Source organism: Mustela nigripes, chromosome 10 (genome assembly GCF_022355385.1).
Source record: "Mustela nigripes isolate SB6536 chromosome 10, MUSNIG.SB6536, whole genome shotgun sequence".
Classification (NCBI taxonomy): domain Eukaryota; kingdom Metazoa; phylum Chordata; class Mammalia; order Carnivora; family Mustelidae; genus Mustela; species Mustela nigripes.
The window spans coordinates 21,585,936-21,605,095 of NC_081566.1; the positions used below are offsets into that span (position 1 = coordinate 21,585,936).

At 35.6% G+C, this 19,160-nt stretch overlaps 1 protein-coding gene across 1 annotated transcript in view; it reads left to right on the forward strand.

The window, feature by feature from the left end:
• HMCN1 (hemicentin 1) overlaps window positions 1-19,160 on the forward strand; it is a 458,039-nt gene that overhangs the window by 256,549 nt on the left and 182,330 nt on the right. Inside the window, 8 exon segments of the mRNA XM_059412784.1 lie at window positions 3,071-3,198; window positions 4,700-4,972; window positions 5,537-5,632; window positions 8,229-8,423; window positions 9,452-9,582; window positions 9,948-10,095; window positions 11,273-11,399; window positions 12,301-12,455. Coding sequence (XP_059268767.1) covers window positions 3,071-3,198; window positions 4,700-4,972; window positions 5,537-5,632; window positions 8,229-8,423; window positions 9,452-9,582; window positions 9,948-10,095; window positions 11,273-11,399; window positions 12,301-12,455 — 1,253 coding nt within the window.

The window sequence follows — 19,160 nt, forward strand, 5'->3', positions numbered from 1 at the left end:
CTCGACATGGAAAAACAATCTCTTGGGGCAGATGGGTATACCTACTTAGGTTTACGGATGTTTCAAAAAATGATTTTTAAATGTGAGATAATTCACGCATGTACCTGAACCTACAGCAAATACATGTATACCTTCTAAATCACTCTTTAATATCAGAAACGCTAACACCCTACTTTGACGTAATTTCCCCCAGGTGCCTCTACAGGGTAGTTACTGAAATGGAGCATATTTCTATGTAGATCTGGTTAGCACAAATGCATAGAACACATAGAATCTCATTAATCCCATATAAGTCCACAATAAGTCCTCTAATGACTAAGATTTGACTTTCATTAGATGGTTTTGTAAAAATTTTCTTGATTAAAACCTTAGACATTTAAAGGCCCACCGAGACCATAATTGGATAGGCTAATAATCTGATAGGCTAAATTTGGTAGATGTGGAAACCAAAACACCAGAGCCTTTAAGGTACTACCTTTGTTGCCCTGCAAGTACAAGGTTGAATTTACCTCCACCACTTAAAGTTCGCCTGAAACTTTTGGCAATTTTTTTCAGTGGCCCTCTGAACCTTAGATTTCTTATTTATGAAATGGAGTTGATCTTTACCTGCAAGATAATGTATATTCCACACACCCCTGTCTCTAGTTCTCAAGGAGTAGTAGCAGTTACTATTTTAACTCAGTATCATGCCAGAAGCTACTGGTGGAATAAGAATTATAGTCTCTAGCTGTGTCTGTTAAGCTTACTGATGTATAGTTATGAAGCTAGATATTTATGCTACCACTGGTGAGGGTAAAAAAGACAATTAAAGAACTACTTTACATAAACTTACTCTTTCTTTGAAAAATAATTTGCTTTGGATATTTTTGAGTGAAAGAAATACCGTATTACAAATACAGTTAACATTTCCTTGTTTTCTTCCCCAACCCCTTGTCTCCCTTTCCAGAGGCAAATACTGCCACAAACATCACATGCCTCCCATGCAACCATTCTAAAACTGTATAGGATCTTGTTTTCTATGTTTTTAATTTTGTGTGTCTGTTTTCAATTTGCCATGTAACATATTACCTATTATTCTACTGCTTGCTGTATTAAGTCAACATTTGTTCATTTTTGTACACATAGGTTTAGTTTCTTTCTTTTTTAATTTTTTTTTCTTTTTAATTTGACAGAGATCACAAGTAGACAGACAGGCAGAGAGAGATGGGGGAGGGGGGTGCAGGCTCCCTGCTGAGCAGAGAGCCCCATGTGGGGCTCCATCCCAGGACCCTGAGATCATGACCTGAGCCGAAGGCAGAGGCTTAACCCACTGAGACACCCAGGTGCCCCGGTTTAGTTTCTTTTTAACCACGGTATACATAGTCTCCATTTTGTGTATACATTTCCCAGTGTATGAACATTCAGGGTTTTGTTTGTTTCTCTTGGGTTTGGTTTTAGGTTTTTGACTTTACAAACAAGGCTTTTTAGGGAAAATCTTTATGTATATCTCTCTGTATACACATGCATGACTTTCTTTAGGACTGGCACCTAGAGCTGCAGTTTCTGGTCAGGATGAATTCCTACTTTCAGTTGTGTAGACGATGCTAAATTGCTGTCCACAGAGGGACTCCTGGGTTTGCCTTTCTCCCATTAGAAGAGAGGTGCACAGACGTCCCCATTATCATCAATGCCTGGTATTGATGGACTTAAACATTTTTGTTGTTCAGATGGGCGTGAAATGGTATCTTGCAACCGTCTGAGTTCTCATGTGACTGACTTCCAGGAGCCCCACATGCTTTTACCTTTTTGTTGGCATTTGTGTCATCTGTAACTTGCCTTTTTAAGCCTGCAGCACAGATTTCTGGTGACTTACTAGTCTTTTTTGTTGTTGAATACAGAAATTGGGTCTGTATTCTTAATAGCACTCCTTTGTTGTATGTGTTGAAAATACCTTTCCTCAGACCACTGCAAGGTTTTAATGTGTGATGTTTGATTATATAAAACTTTACATTTTTTATGTAGCTCAGTGTATACTTCTATTGTTTTTAAGACTTTTACTTTATGAAGAATATTAACAAGCCACCAGTGTTTTAGTCTAATATTTTAAGTTTTTCACATTATGGACCTTGATCCATATGAATTTTTATGTTGTGTCTGTTATTAGGTAGTGCTCTATTTTTTAAATTTTTAATTTTTTATTAACATATAATGTATTATTAGCCCCAGGGGTACAGGTCTGTGAATTGACAGTTAGTAGTGCTCTATTTTTATTTATTTATTTTTCCCATGTGCAGAACCTGTTGCCTAACATCATTTTTTAATAATTGGCCCTTTCCTTGTTCTTTGTAATAATATCTCCATCATTGAGTATTATATGTTGGATTTTCCTAGATACTTCTTTGGGGGAAATTTCGTCCTTAACTCCTTAACTATTTATTCATTTGTCTGTCTCAGGGCCAGTAGAACAATTTTTCTTTTTCCTAGGTACATAAGAAATCTTGATATTAAGCAGGTCTATCTGACCCTCTCCTCCTTAAACTTATTTCAATACAGTTAACATAATGACATTTTTATGTCGATCTGGCTCACTCAACTACATTATTATCCTGTAGGAAGAACATATTCAGTAAATTTTTGAGAATTACAAATGTACCTTCTTTCACTTTTATTTTAACACACTAAATTTTTTAACAAAGCATTGCAGAAAAAACAGGACAGTATTCAAAATATGTTCAAAACTTACTAAAATATATATTTGCTTTGTATAGTCACAACTTAATAAGACAGACAGACGCACAAGTTTTTGATAATTGCAGACCATTAGGTTAGATCCGAGGGTAAAAGGAAACTGATTTTGTATTTGTAAGAACATCATGCAGAATGTATACACTGTATACTATGACATATATACACATACACATACACAATAGAATTATGAAAATTCCTGACTTTAAAGGTATAGAAATAATATAAATGGGAGAAGGGTTTCAAAATGGCTTGCAGAGTAGAAATTTCACACTGAAATGCAGCTACATTGGGGATATTAAAATTCTGATGTTCTATGGTCTACTATGTGGTTTCTTTCTTTTAGACACACATTCCTCCCTTCTGGTTCAATGAAGATCATTGAGACCCGCGTTTCAGATAGTGGGATGTATCTTTGCGTTGCCACAAATATAGCTGGGAACGTGACTCAGTCTGTTAAATTAAATGTCCATGGTGAGTTTTGAAATGAAGACATGTGATATCTGTGTACTGGCCACAGGAAAATTTGTCATAGTAGTTTCTTTGATAGTCTCCAAATTGCATGTAGAGTAATTAGAGAAAAATTTTCTAAAATTGAAGACTTGTGATTTTCTTTCATTTCCTCTGGAAAGTTTATTTGCCATCTATAGACAATTTTTTCCCTTTTCCTTAAATAAACAGTATTGAAATTTTGGCTCTTCTTTTTACTAAATGTCTACAGTCACTTATGACAACTCTTGATACACTGTAAAAAAAAAAGTGTTTAGACTGACGGCTTTTTGTAGAAGTGATTGTGAATTCTCAAAGAAGAATTTATTAGCATTTAAATGGTCATTTTCAATATTCAAAGAATTCGTCAACTGAAAACATTATGCTTCCTGGAACTCTTTAACTTTTAAAAACTTACGGTTAATCTGTTTTATTCCCTCAACTTTACCATAGTCTGTCCAAAATAGTTATTTACTTAACACATGCTTAGTGAGTACATTCTCTGTCAGGCATTATATAGGTGCCAAATATTCAAGTATCAGGAAAAGATTTTCTTAGGTAGCATTGCCCTGATTTCCCTCTTGGATCAGTCAGCGTAATAGTGTCCTATTAGCCATGGGATTTGAGATCCAAGGAGAGTTCTGTCATTTACTAGCTGTGGTGTATCTTGGGCATTTTACCTACCCTCTCTTACTTTTAGTTTTCTCTTTCATAAAATGCTAACAATCCTCTTAAAATTATAAGGTTGTCACAACCTTATAATTCGCTAAAAATATATTAAGTTTAGAAAACAAAGGACTGAGGAATGGGGCTTTGTAGGGATATAAGGTACATAAATTCTAATGATATCCTTATGAGTTAACTTGATTCTTTAGTGTATAATGCATGAATATGGAGACCAGTAATACTTGCCAGCATTCTGATAAATTATCTCGTTTTCCTAAAGGAAGGTAGATAAAGACAAGTAATAGAGGCTTGATTTTGATTTTGACTTTCTTCTCTGAAATTAGCAAGTTTTTTACTAGAAATTTTCTCACTGTCTGGCTAAACCGTCCACAAGGAGAGCAAAAAGTAGGAACACCTGAAGAGAAATGCTTTTTCTTTTACTCCCTTATATTATAGAAATCATCACCTTTTAAGAGGGTTTTAAACTTTAAATTATTTATAAATTAAAGGAAACCTAACATTTGCAAACACTTGCTTTTCCCTCAAGTTTGGCATGAGAGCTTTTCTATTTATTATTGCCCATAATCCTTGCAGTGGACAGGAATTGAAGAGGTTTTTCTTGCCTGGATTATCAAGGAAACAGGCCTCGGGAAATTTACTGACTTGCCCTAGATCGTACAGCCAGTACGTGGCCTGAGCCTGGGTCCAAATCCTGAGATTCTTCTACTTTCTGTGCTGCTTCTTTGTAAGGAGTTCTCATTAACAGTGAGAAGAGAAAGGAATTTCTTAAATTGGAATATTAATCCCCCATTGTTTCTAGTTCCTCCAAAGATACAGCGTGGCCCTAAACTTATGAAAGTCCAAGCTGGCCAAAGAGTGGACATCCCGTGCAATGCTCAAGGGACGCCTCTTCCTGTCATCACATGGTTGAAGGACGGAAGTGCCGCCCTGGTGGACGGGGTGCGGCTTGTGAGCAATTCGGATGGAACGTTAAGCATTGACCCAGCCCTGCTCTCCGATGCCGGTGTCTATACATGTGTCGCTACTAACATGGCAGGCAGTGATGAAACAGAAATAACACTACATGTCCAAGGTGATTTTCGGCATAAGAAAATATATGTAGGGTGGAGGCATAAAGCTGGCAAAAGTTGTTCTGTGAATAGACAGAAAGCAAGGAAAAGAGTAAGAAATACAGATCGTGAGAAGTACTGTGCGGAAAATTAAAACCGGGTGATGCTCTCTACAATTGTCTCCTTTAAAGATTTTATTTATTTGAGAGAGAGAGGAGAAAGAGAGAGAGAATCCCAAATAGACTCTGCGCTGAGCACAGCCCAACACAGGGCTTGATCTCATGACCCTGGATCTGGACCAGAGCCAAAATCAAGAGTCACGTCTATTAACTGGCTACCCCCGCCACCTGCCCAGGCACCCAGTATCTTGTCTTCTCTAGCAAAATATTTGACCATATCTTTCTGGCAGTTTGATAAGTGTGCTGCATAGTCTGAAGTAGATATGTCTGGCAGCTAGAAATATGTGTCATATGAGGAAGAGAGTCAGGAAAGGTAACAGTTCACCAGTGTGTCTGGTTGATGGTGCTGCAGGAGAGTTTGGTATTGCTTAAGGAAAGCCTGTGATAATGCATTTATTGTTCTAATAGAACCCCCTACACTGGAAGACCTAGAGCCTCCATATAACACCCCATTCCAAGAAAGAGTGGCCAGTGAACGCATTGCATTTCCATGTCCTGCAAAAGGTATGTAGTCCTTGGACATATGGGCATAAGCACAATGTTATATTATTTCAGAATTCTCTGTTGAACCCAAAACATCTTTATGGAAAGATCCACTTGTTAGTCCTTGTTACACCATTTGGACATTAATCTCTCTTTTAAATAACACCTCTTTGAATAGCTATTTTTTCTCTCACTGGTATTTTATCTACTTCAATGGAAAAACCTCTGTTCTTCCAAGCTTGCCTTATCAATCGTGTGTCCCATGTAGTTCTTGTTAATTCTTAGTTCTCGTGTTAATTCTTAGTTCCTTTGGTCTTGATAAGATTTCTCATTAAAATGTAACAGCTGGAGCTACTCAGAATTTTTTGCACTTATCACACTCAGAAGTATAAATTAAGACTAACTCCTGATACTGCTCTTCTGAAAACCTCTTTTCTTAGATTTACCCTCTACTGGTAATCCTAAAGGCAGGTTCTACCTTGATACTCTGAGGCTTATCCAAACTCCTTTTACCTTCCCAAATTTCTGGGGTTTCCATCCCACCATGTTTCCTGGCAGGAAACTCTTCTTTTCTCTCCTCAGGGGGGATGGGAAAGAGGCGTTGTCACTACCACCCTTGGGATGCCAGTAGGTGGTTCAGAACATCCTTTCACATATGCTTTCATCCACAGTGACTCAGATGTGTTTGCAGCAGTTCCAGCAAAGTCCACACGGAATTCTTTCCGTCACCTCCATGCAGTTGGTACTATCATCGCTCCCACAAAGGCCCCTTAATGATTGTTCCTGGAGGCATCGACAGATGAAGGGCCTCATGGCTCTTCCTGTTTCTGTAGCAAGATTTTGCATCTCTTCACAGTAGCTCTCACCAATGATTATTTTCTAGCAAGCATTACTAGAGAACTTTAATGAGCTTTTCACATACCAAAATAATTATCAGTAACTATCCCCATAGTGGTGAAGGAGGAGACAAGTCCTGGAGAAGAGACCCTTTGAAGGGTTTAAAGTCGGGTATTTGAGTACTTGCTGCTCCTGGACCCCTACCAGGGGCACTGCTGCCCTTTGCTCTCTGTTGGATCCCTGACTCCAACACTGGCTGGACTTCCCTTTTTCCAGCTGTTTTGACTTCCCCATTCCACTTTGAAAAACCACCTCTTGGGTTTGCCATTTTCACCTGGGATATAATTCCAGGTGAAATTCCATTTAAAGTAGCTGGATGCCTTCCTTCTCTGTGCGACAAGTCTGATCTTGTATGTGACAGTTCTACCATTTATAAGTTAAAGAGACTGTAACTTCTCTGGCTTGTTCATTTAATTTTTCATTTATTCACTCTACAAGCATTCATTGAGAAGTCTGATTGAAATGCATAAAGGTGAAGTGTGTAAACCTGGTGATTCACAGACCTGTACCCCTGGGGATAAAAATATATGTTTATAAAAAATAAAAAATTTAAAAAAAAAAAAGAAATGCATAAAGGAATGAGTGGGATATGAAGAAGTGAGGCCATGATTATAACTCTTTTTTCTTTGAAAACGTAGACACCTGCAGTCCGTCAGTTCACCTTCTCTTTCTCATCTTCACTGTTAGTGCAATGAAATAGGCCAATATTTTTGTTTTATTTTTTTCTCATAAGTACAACTTTCATAGTCACTTTCAAAATTCCTTAACTCAACTTGAGTTTAGCCTTAGTGACACATTCTATATATTCTGCTGTTCTTTTGTATTTGTCTTGGATTATGTGCCAAAATGTTAACATTTGTTATTATCCTTTAATATAAGATTATTAACAATGTCATACAAATGCATTAAATATCCTTTTTATTTTTATAGGTATTAAGGAAATTTTGAAAGTACTTAGACTAGTGCCTGATACATTATTTGCTAAGTAAATACATTCTTAATACAGAATTCATGTTTGTCTATTTCCGGTATGTACTTTTGGCTCTATTACATACTTCAAGATGATTTTATCACTTCTACTCAGCAGCACATCACTTCCACTTACTCATAAATAAATCTAGGAAATCAGTCCTGCCTTCCACTTGCCCAGTTTTCTTTTCAGTATAAAAAGTCAAGAATTGTTCCTATTGTCCTATGTTTAACAGGATGAAATCACCAAATGTGTCAGTAGCAGAAGTTCCTCATCTCTAGGGTATCTGGGCTATTTAGTGTGAATTATAGAGCATTGCTTCTGCACTTATGACTACTTCGTAGGGCAATCTTTGTGTTGTGTTCCTGTGATAGCCTCTTACTTTTTGTTCTTCATTTATTTTTATCCCAAACTCTCTTCACTTGATCAATATAGTTTTTTCCCCACAATGCTCTCACACAAGAAAATGCTTTGGTTTGCTTACTGTCTTCTGAAAGTCTTGATAAAGAGAACTGGCTCAAACACTACCCTAGAGACCATAGGTCTGTTAAGACTGATCAGGAATTAGAGGCATTAAATACCATAACTCTTTGAAATTTCATGCCAGGAGAAATATCTTGTAAGTAGCATGGTACCTTAGGGTACCTTATAGTCGTAACAAAATTTTTGTTTCTCCTCAAAGTATTTGAGATTTAATAATGATTCCTAGTTTTATTATAGAATATCACAAAACTCTAATTTCTTGGTTAGGCACCCCCAAACCAACTATCAAATGGATATGGAATGGAAGAGAGCTGACAGGCAGAGAGCCTGGTATTTCTATCTTAGAAGATGGCACATTGTTGGTCATTGCTTCTGTTACACCCTCTGACAATGGGGAGTATATCTGTGTGGCCGTCAATGAAGCTGGAACCACAGAAAAAAAATATAACCTCAAAGTCCACGGTAAACATAGATAAAATACCAAAATCATACGGTTGAATATGTGACATTTTCTAATTATTATATATGTAAGTTATTCTTTCAATGTGGTATTATTTAAAATTAATGTGAATAGAATGTTATTAAACAAGAAATTGAAAATCTGATTGCATTCATTACTTGATTAATTTCAAATTTTATGTAATTTATTGTGACTTTATTTAAAATTCAGGTGGCAGAATAGTCAGAAGTCTCATGACCTAAACTAAGCTATGTACTTATCCCCCCAACAACAGAGAGATTTATTAAGTTTGTGTATGTGCATGTGTGTATTTCCCAGAGATATTTTATACATAACAAGGAAATAAGAATATATATTTTATTCTCTTTTAATCTATAAAAATGTACATATATAGGAGAATATTATATCCATTATGCTAAACCTTGTCTATTTTACGAAAATATCCATCTTTGGAATTATTCATTATTCCTAACTCTTATTTATACTGATCTAGCATCCCACTGTATGGGTATGTCATGATTTCCTTAACCTTCATCTATTAATGGTGAACATTCAGGTGTTACCAATTATTTGTTATTATAAGTAATGCTTTAATGAAATAGTTGTACATTTGTGCATCAGTCAAAAGTTATGTTCATTTGGAAATTTCATGGATATTGGCTTCCCGTGGACACTGGGAGATATGTACTTCCATCAGCAAAATAGCAACCCCCTCACATGACTTAATTAAGACCCTAGCAGTTTACATTCTGAGTGGTATGTGGAATAACTAGTTCCTTGCTTAAATTTATCCTAAGTTTTATCCACACTTCAAAACTCTGAAAGATAATTAAAGTAAAACTTTAAGAAGAGTTATTTATAAATATATTGGTCAAGATTTTTATTTTGTGTTAAGGTATGTGCTGGAATATGACCAGCCTTTCTAGCTATCAGGTATCTTAGAATTTGATTTCTAAAGGCCTGTGTAAAGAAACCTCAGAAGTAATATTTATTACAAAATTATCTAGCCATGACTCCTCTCTTTTTGCAGTTGCTCCAGTAATTAAAGATAAAGAACAGATAACAAATGTATCCGTGCTGGTCAATCAGCTGACCAATCTCTTTTGCGAAGTTGAAGGTACGCCTTCTCCCATCATTATGTGGTACAAAGATGACGTTCAGGTAAGTGAAGACATCAGGATACGCATAATTCCTTGCTGCTGCCTCTGAAATAAATCATTCAAATGTGATTTTTGAGGGTGCCTGGGTGGCTCAGTGGGTTAAAGCCTCTGCCTTCAGCTCAGATCATGATCCCAGGGTCCTGGGATCCAGCCCCATATCAAGCTCTCTGCTCAGCAGGGAGCCTGCTTCCTCCTCTCTCTCTCTGCAGGCTTCTCTGCCTACTTCTGATCTCTGTCAAATAAATAAATAAAATCTTTTTAAAATGTGACTTTCCTATTAATAATGATATAAAGCTTCCATGTCAATTATTAGTAGCGCATCTGTGTGAGGACTGGACATAACACTGCCCGATTTGGCCTTTGAAGGTGACTGAAAGCAGTACTATTCAGATCGTGAATAATGGGAAGATATTAAAGCTCTTCAGAGTCGCTCCGGAGGACGCAGGAAGCTATTCCTGTAAAGCAGTTAATGTTGCAGGCACTTCTCAGAAGTATTTTAACATCGAGGTGTTAGGTAAGGGGAACAGTCCTTTAAGAACCTACAATTTTCAGATGCATTTCTTATAATAGGATGGAGCTGACAGTTATGAAAGAACAAAGAGCTTAAAAAAATTGATAAGAGAAATATTATTTGTTTCACTCTTTCATTATTTTTGTTTTTAATATGGGTTACCCAGAATCCTCTGATACAGAATATTTTACGTTATTATTTATCATAGAGATGTCTGTGAATATTTGGTACCATCTTACACTGCTCTTGTTGATTTCTTCTATTACATGGTGAGGAAGTTCTCTGGGAAGTAACTATATGGGATGATGCAGAGTAAAACTCACTAATGCTCTCAACACTTGAGGCTGCTAGGTTGTAACTTGAGCTGGAGAAAGTAGCAAATGCACCTTTCCCTGCATTCTGATGAACTCTTACAGCTAAATCACCACAGCCCCAATCAACTAAGGGGAAGATTCTGAGTGTGGGTAGAAGAATTGGGATATAATGCATTTCGATCATTTTAAGGGTGCTCATAAATTTAAAGTTTTGTAATTTTAGTTTATGAAATTCTATTTGCTAATCTTGTGATAAAATGACTTCCTTCCTTTCAATATTTTATTCAGCCAAATGGGCATATGTTTCTAAGTCTGGGGTGGAAATAAAGTCTGGGAATGAGGATGCATTGAAGTAACCATTTTTAAGCTGCTTCAGCATAAAAATAATCCCTCTCATTAGTCTGCTCAGAGACTGAAATACTTTGCATTTCCTCTACCAAAAGTATTCTTATTATATTTACATACAGGCTATGAAAAACAAACTATTTTTTTTTTATCATTAGTCACATCGGCATGATTTCTCTTGGCATTCATTTACTTTGAATTCTGTATACTGATGACTCCCAAATTTTTATTTCCAGCTCAGACTTCTTCATGAGCTCTAAGAATATATATCTCATCTTCTCCGCAGTATCTTGACTTGAATGTCTTAGGAGCATATCAAACAGAAATAAGATTTTAATATTAAAAATAAAATATCACACAATAATACCTTTTATATTGTATTTGTAGACCCACACAAATGCTAAATTTGAATATATTAAAATCTTATTGAAATATTGTAGAGATAAAAAAATAATCTGTTCTTCCTCCCTCCACTCTTTTGGGAAGCCATGGATTTTCACGACAAAATGTCTTTGTTCAAGTCCCACCCACCATAATAGGTGCCGGCTCTCCAAATGAAGTCTCTGTTGTCCTCAACCGTGACATCACCCTTGAATGCAAAGTCAAAGGCACACCCTTCCCCGTTATTCACTGGTTCAAGGATGGCAAGTGAGTACCCTTTCTCTACTTGTTGCAAGGGTCCGACTGATACGAAATGCATGTGAAAATGCTTGCAGATGTTCTCCCTTTCAGTTACTTTAAACATGTAGGTATTATTAAATGAACATGAAGGAAAAACAATATTGTTTTGAATAATATTGTTCAAAAGCTGGTCTCAAAGTCTTGTAATACCTTTCATTCTTATGAATTATATGACTTTATAAACGCTGTGAATTTATTTTAGAAACACAGAGGTTAGAAACAGAAAACTCAAATTTATTATACACTCAATATTGTGCCCTATAACTAAGAATAAAAAATGAAAAATGCAAGACACAAATGCAGAGATAATTTTACCTTTACATGGAACTGTTTGAATTATGAGAAAAGAAAATTTTTATGACATGATGAATACTTAGGCTGGTTCTCTAAACATAGAAAAAGAAACAATCACAGAAGAGGAGTAAATATTTCCCAGACTTCACGTTCAAGGGCTACTGAGGTTTGCCCACACTGACATGGCTGCAGTAATCTGTATTATTTGTGAGAACTTATTTTTCACAACATGGTCACAGTTCGAGTATTATTATAGGTTTGAGAGCAGGTGTCTTAAGACACCTGTGCTTCTGAGACAGGTAGGAGAGTCGAGATCCAGCTTCTGCCACTCACTAGCTTTGTGATTTTGGACACATTACCCAGCCCTTTGATCTTCAGTTTCCTCATCTGTAAAATGGGGAAAATAATAGAGAAGAGAAGAGATTTGGATTTGGATTATATAGAATAAAGTGTGCAACTATGTATAAGTAAAGTATGTAAACTTTTTAAGTTTGTTGTGACCAATAAGAGAGGAAACACAGGAAAATGAAATGAAATGAAAATGGACCCACAGAATAAAATTTATTTTTTCTAGGCCTTTATTTTTAGAAGATCCTAACATTGAACTTCTAGACAGAGGACAAGTTCTGCGTTTAAAGAATGCACGAAGAGGTGACAAAGGGCGCTACCAGTGTGCCGCATCCAGTGGGGCTGGCAAACAAGCCAAGGATATCAAACTGACTGTCTATAGTAAGTGTGGTCTTCTTATGCTTTTTGTTATTATCAATTCTCACTATAAATTGAAATGGGAGGGGACACCTAGGTGGGTCAATCGGTTAAGTGTCTGCTTCTTTATTTTCGCTCAAGTCTTGATCTCAGGGTCATGAGATTGTGCATGCAGGTGTGTGTGCTCTCTCTCTCTCTTCCAAAAGAAAAAAAAAAGTTGAAAAGAAGAATTTAATTTAAATTAAATTAATGTTAACTGTTCTTTTATTCAATGCTGAATAATTTGGAATGCTACTTACTTTAAAAAAAAGAGCCTGTCTTTTGTGTTTTAGACTAGAACATTGCATCCAGTTTTAATGCATTTTGTCACAGAGTAAGGATTTCTTTGAGAGTTCTGCTGATTTTCAGTTGATGTCGCTCAAGAGGGAAGGTATTTCTTAATTGATTAATAGGTAATAAACCAAATGTCTATATCTTTAAAAGGGTTAAAAGAAAAAAAACCTCTAAAAAGAGTTGAGATGCATGAATTGAATGAAGCCAGTGGTATGCAAACCATTCAACTCTTCTCTTTTCCTACCATCTTGGCCTTTATTCTGACTACAAGAAGATATTTTAAATGTCTTATGTTTGTGTTGCTCTTCTCTCCCTGCTAAATCCCCACCAGAAGATTTAGCCCTCATTTCACTAAAAGTCCCAATATCTCCTGAGGAGGGTGAATTCCCTTTTTTCTTTTTTAAACACTTAAGAGTCATAAGAAGGCACAAGAACATTACGTTTCAGGCACAAAGAATTACCCAATAGAAAGGAACAGAACTCAGTAGGCCGGTCATGCTTACTGTGGTTCTACTTATTGCACTAATTTCTGTCTCTCCAGAGTGCATGATACTCAAGAAATTTTAGATATTTTAAGAACCTCACCTCTTTACAGGATCTTCCCAATCCAAGCATCACCCAATCACTATTATATTGTCTGAGTTTATTTTCTTCATAGCACATATTACTGTCTGGTAAGTTACTGCTTAATTCTGGGTTTATTTACCTACTTGCTGTTTGTCTCCAAGGAAGCTAAACTTCACAAGAGCAGGGGGCTTTGTTTTTCTGGTTCCCTACTTTGATACATGGTAGTGCTCAAGAAATGTTTGCTGAATGAAAGAATGGTCTAGTGATACACTGTCTAATATGGTAACCACTAGCCACAGGAAGCTCTTGAGGCCTGGAAATGTGGCTAGTCCAAACTGATAAAAGCTGTAAGTATAAAATATAGACCAGATATCAAAGACTTGATATGAAAATATAATATAAGATATCTAATTAATACTTTTATATTGATAACATCTGAAATGATGGTATTTTGTATATACTGGGCTAAGTAAAATACATTATAAAAACTAATTTCCTCTGTTTCTATTCAAATTTTTTAACAAGGTCACTAGAAAAACTTGTATTATATATATATATGGTAAGCATTATATTTCTTTTTTTAATTTTAATTTTTTGTTTTACTTATTTTTATTTTTTTTTATTATGTTGAATTAGCCAGCATATGGTACATCGTAAGTTTTTGTTGTAGTGTAGCATTATATTTCTACTGGATAGCACTGGTCTAGTCATTAATAAGAACTTGTGCTTCTGAGACAGGTAGGAGAGTTAAGATCCAGCTTCTGCCACTCACTAGCTTTGTGCCTTTGGACACATTACCCAGCCCTTTGATCTTCAGTTTCCTCATCTGTAAAATGGGGATAATAATAGCACCTACTTAATACTATTATTGTGAGGATCAAAAGCTAGATACCTTACTGGGTTACCTGGCTTATAGTAAGAGTTTAATAAATAATATTTGTTTTTCATTATTTACTTGGTGATTATATTGTCTTATTAGCTTGATTTTTATATAACTTCACTGAATTTGAAATTTCCCTTTTTTAATGTTAGTGTCTTTATATAAAGACTGAATAGCTCTCTTGAATCAAAGAGATTTTATTTAACGCATGCTTTTAAACCATTTCTATCTATAAATAGAAACCTTGAAAGAATTCAGTCAGGAAAAGACATGCCCTCCAAAAAAGAGTAACATTAGTGAAAGATTGGCAATCCTGAATCCAAGTTAAACAAAAGTGTTATTGCTACTCCTGGCCTCCTACCAGGACCAGACATTTAAATAATAGGTGCAAATTTTCCCCTAGGCTTTTGAGTAGTCTTCTCTATGTTGTTGTATTATTGCTGGGGACTATGATGAATACATTTTGGTGATTCAGTGAGACACCTATTTCCATAGGACTTGGGTTCTTGTATTTCAGATCCTCTTGTTAACTCTGTATGGTGCCCTCAAGCACCCAGAAGAGAGGGATCTACAGTGATTAAGTTTTGTAGGATTGTCTGAGATGAAAGGCATTATAACACTGTGAAGTTCTGAGCATTATCATTCAGGAATAGTGCATTTCCTTTCTCTGCAAGCTTGTCTGCACTTCCAAGTGGGTCATCTAAAGCTTATGTTATTTCACTTACGAAAGTGCTTTTATTCCTATGAGTGAATGAAACAGACACCATAATTGGACTAACTGTGAGGAATATTTATGTAGATTTCTGACTGAGAATGTGTTTCAAACCACAGTTGATTGATTCATTTGTCTTCCTTATTTACGTATTAACATGAGGGCAGAACAGGTGATGTACTTGAAAGGCAGAAATGCATGTGGTGTCTGAATAAGGAAAGAAATGGAGAAAAAATGAGAGTGAAAAAGGAAGAGATGGCGGAGGAAAAGGAGGGGGAAAGATGTGAAAGAAGGAAGGAAATAAAAGAGCTTTTAATATCCTTTGGGGAGATTGTGTAAACTGACAGCTATTAGTTCTGAGGCAAAGATATTTAACCTGAGGTCCATGTTTGAGTTTAGGAAGTCTGAGATCCTCTCTCCAAAGTACAAAAGTCTTTGACTACATATGTGCAGTGCATTTTAATGTGCAGTATGTTCATAACCTTTATCTAGAACAACTTCCCTCAGACAGAAGTAAGGTCTTGGAAAAGCATATATGAATTAAATTGAAATAGGAAGTGACATTTATTTATGTGACAAATTTCAGCTGTAGATGGTGTGTTGTTCTGATGTCAATCAGAAATGTTCTTTGAAAAAAAAAAGAAATGTTCTTTGAGTAATTTTTCTCAACTTCATTAAGGCAGATTTTTAAAAAATAGCTCCTTTTAGGTGCAATGATATCATGCCTTTGTAAAACAATCATGGAGAATAGGGACTTATTTAAACCTACATTCTTATTTTCATTAGTGTAGCATCTAACTAATTGCCAGCTGATTTAGGCAACTTGAGCCAGAAGTTTGATATGTGTTTCTAGATTAACATGTGACATAAGTAGCCTCAAAACCAAATTAGAATTTTAAATCTGAATAAAATGCTCTTCCTTAAGATTTCACAATGGTGGCTTGAATTTGTATTAATTAGTTATCTTGGATTTGGCAAACCTTTTTTATAAAGGGCAAGATAGTAAATATTTTGGATTTTCAGACCATAAGACAAAATCAAGGATATTTTATCGGTACTTATATATCAAATAGAAATAAATTTTTACCTATTGTCTATTGATGAAATTCTTTTTTCTGGTAATTTAAAAAAATATAATTTTTTAGTAGTACAAGCGTACTAATGAGAAGAATGGAATTCTTTTGGGAGGGGATGAATTTTAATTAATCGAAGGTCAGATTTGATTGCAAATAATCATCTGTTAATGTTGATCTGTAATGAAATCTTATGTATTTTACCTTGGAAAATGTCTTTTCATGCAGATATGTACTATAAAATACCAATATAAGATTGTGAACATAATTTTAATTGACCATATCCATTGCTTCGAAGACATTTATAGAATTCTCTTATATTCTCTTGATAATTAATTTTCAGCATACCATACCACAGATTAAATAATTCCAATTGAAAGCTGGAATGTCCTTGAAAGTTGGAAAGATGGAAAGTCCTCATTGTCAGAGAGAACTGAACTTTGAATGTAGAAACTTCCTTTGTATTTGCATCAAGGTCTGACAAACATTGCTGAAACTGAAATTTGAGCACAAAAAATATATCCACAGTGAATTCCCTACAGGGAATGGAGATCTCGGTTTTTTTTATAGCATGGGAAATTTATAAAGCAGCTTGACATTAATTGTGATTGAAACAAAATGACACCTTAGTATAAGTTTTGCATTTACTTTTTAATTTTTTTTAAAAGATTGTATTTATTTATTTGACAGAGAGAGACACAGTGAGAGAGGGAACACAAGCAGGGGTGTGGGAGAGGGAGAAGCAGGCTTCCAGTCCTCTGAGCAGAGAGCCCAATGTGGGGCTTGATCCCAAAACACTGGGATCATAACCTGAGCCTAAGGCAGAAGCTTAACCACTGAGCCAGGCGCCCCTAAATTTTGCATTTAAATGCTGTTTTGGTCTAGTAATTTTAGGTTGAATTGTTAGGAAACATTATCAAGTTTATAGCAAAACTAATTTCCCAAATCATTCATTGGTATTCAAGAATAATGTTTGAGGACAATTCTTTTCATTCAGAAAAATTCAGACAATTCTTTTCATTCAGTCTCAGTCCTGAGCTCAAAAAATTAAAATATATTTACCACCATTAAGGCACTGAGTTGCTCTACAGTAGGAGGTAGGACAATCTTTATATTCAGTTTCTACTTATAGGAAAATTCATGGAACTGATGATGTTGAAGTCCATAAGGGAAGATAAAAGATCCCATGGATACTTCTGTTTATTAACATATGAATATTTTACACAGGGGACTTGCTGATAAATAATGCAAGGAGTAGAGACTTTTAAAATCTTACATTTTTTAAAAAAATGTTATTTATTTATTTGGCAGAGAGACAGATGCGAGAGAGGAAACAGAAGCGGGGGGAATGGGAGAGGGACCCTGATGTGGGGCTTGATCCCAGGACCCTGGGATTATGACCTGAGCCTAAGGCAGGCGCTTAATGACTGAGCCACCCAGACACCCCTAAAACCTTACCTTTTAATTAGCTTTGTAAATTTATCTAAGCCTTTTCTGCTCTACACATATTTTTACCACCATCAGTGGCACTACACCTTAGCAGATTCCACTTCAGGTTGTAATGAATTCGTGTTTTGTTTTTTAACTTATTTGAAAATATTTTTGTCTGTAGTCATTCTATGCAGACTATTCTTAGAGACTAATTCTTCAGTTTCTTCAAACTTGGCCTTGATTCCTCAAACAAAAAGCAGTATCAGTAATACCTGCTGATTTGTCAGGAGCCAAGAATATTATTCAGAAAATTTGCCTTTAAAAATTAACTGTCAGGGCGCCTGGGTGGCTCAGTGGGTTAAGCCGCTGCCTTTGGCTCTGGTCATGACCTCAGAGTCCTGGGATCGAGTCCCGCATCGGACTCTCTGCTCGGGGGGGAGCCTGCTTCCCTCTCTCTCTCTCTGCCTGCCTTTCTGCCTACTTGTGATCTCTGTCTGTCAAATAAATAAATAAAATCTCAAAAAAAAAAAATTAACTGTCAGTATTGTTCCCAGCATTCTCTACTCTTCAAGCACTGATTCTCGTGGAAAGGCCCATAATCTTAAACAAAGATTTAAGATTTCTCTGGACACATTTCTGTGACTACTGACTGTAATCATTCCTGATTTTAATTAAATTACTATTGGTAAATGGCTTTTCTTGCTTGGCGAACATATGAACCACTGAGAAACTTATTTTGATTATAATCTCATTTTGACTTTTTGTTTTTGTGAAGAAGTTCTGTTATGAGTCAGTCCATTTTACATTTTCTGATTTTTCCTACTGTTGTTTTGAATTGGAAGTAATGTGACAAGTGCTTAGTCTAGTGGTGTTAGTGTATATTGTAATGTTTCAGAACAGCTATAGAATTATTACAACTAGAAAACAACAATGCTTTGCCACTTGATTTAGAACATAATAATCCACACTGTGTCATGCTTTAAAAATGTGATGTGTTAAAGTCTTCTTTTCCTTCCTTCTTTTGATGTGAGAAGTATGCGCGGATAATAAAAATGAAATAAAATATCATGGTATGGTGATATGCATGGCAACTTGAAATTTTCTTGAGTTATAACTGTCACTTAAATTTATGGTGAGCTGAGCAGCAGTGAGAAGCAATAAAAATATGTATTTGCTATTTTTACAACTACCCTAACTCAGTTATTAGAGAAAGAAAATAACCATAGACAATTTATAAACAAATGAGTGTATCTATATCCCAATAAAATTTTATGGACACTTGTTTGAATTTCATATAATTTTCACATGTCACAAAATATTATTAGTATTATTTTGATTTTTTTCCCCAACCATTTAAAAATGTAAAAACTATTTTTAGCTCAGCATCTCCATGCCTTGCCTGTGAACCATAGTTGGTTTCCCTGAGCTATATATTAAGCCACTTTATAAGAAAATTATTCCACCACCGTGTTCACTTCACAGTATAGTAGCTCTTTCCTTAAGTTATGTGTGACAAAAAAAAAAAAAAAAAAATGCAGATGAGTGTTTGTCACTGTGAGCCAGTTCTAAGAATGATTATTAGAAAATATTAAGGTACTCTATTCAGAACCCAGCTCTATTTTCTAAAATCCTTTTCTACTAAAATGGGCCAGGACTTCCTAGAGTAATGATTAATCCTAAAGCTGGGGCAGGGACTAGACAAGATGAGCCTGCCACATGTAGTAGGGTCAGAA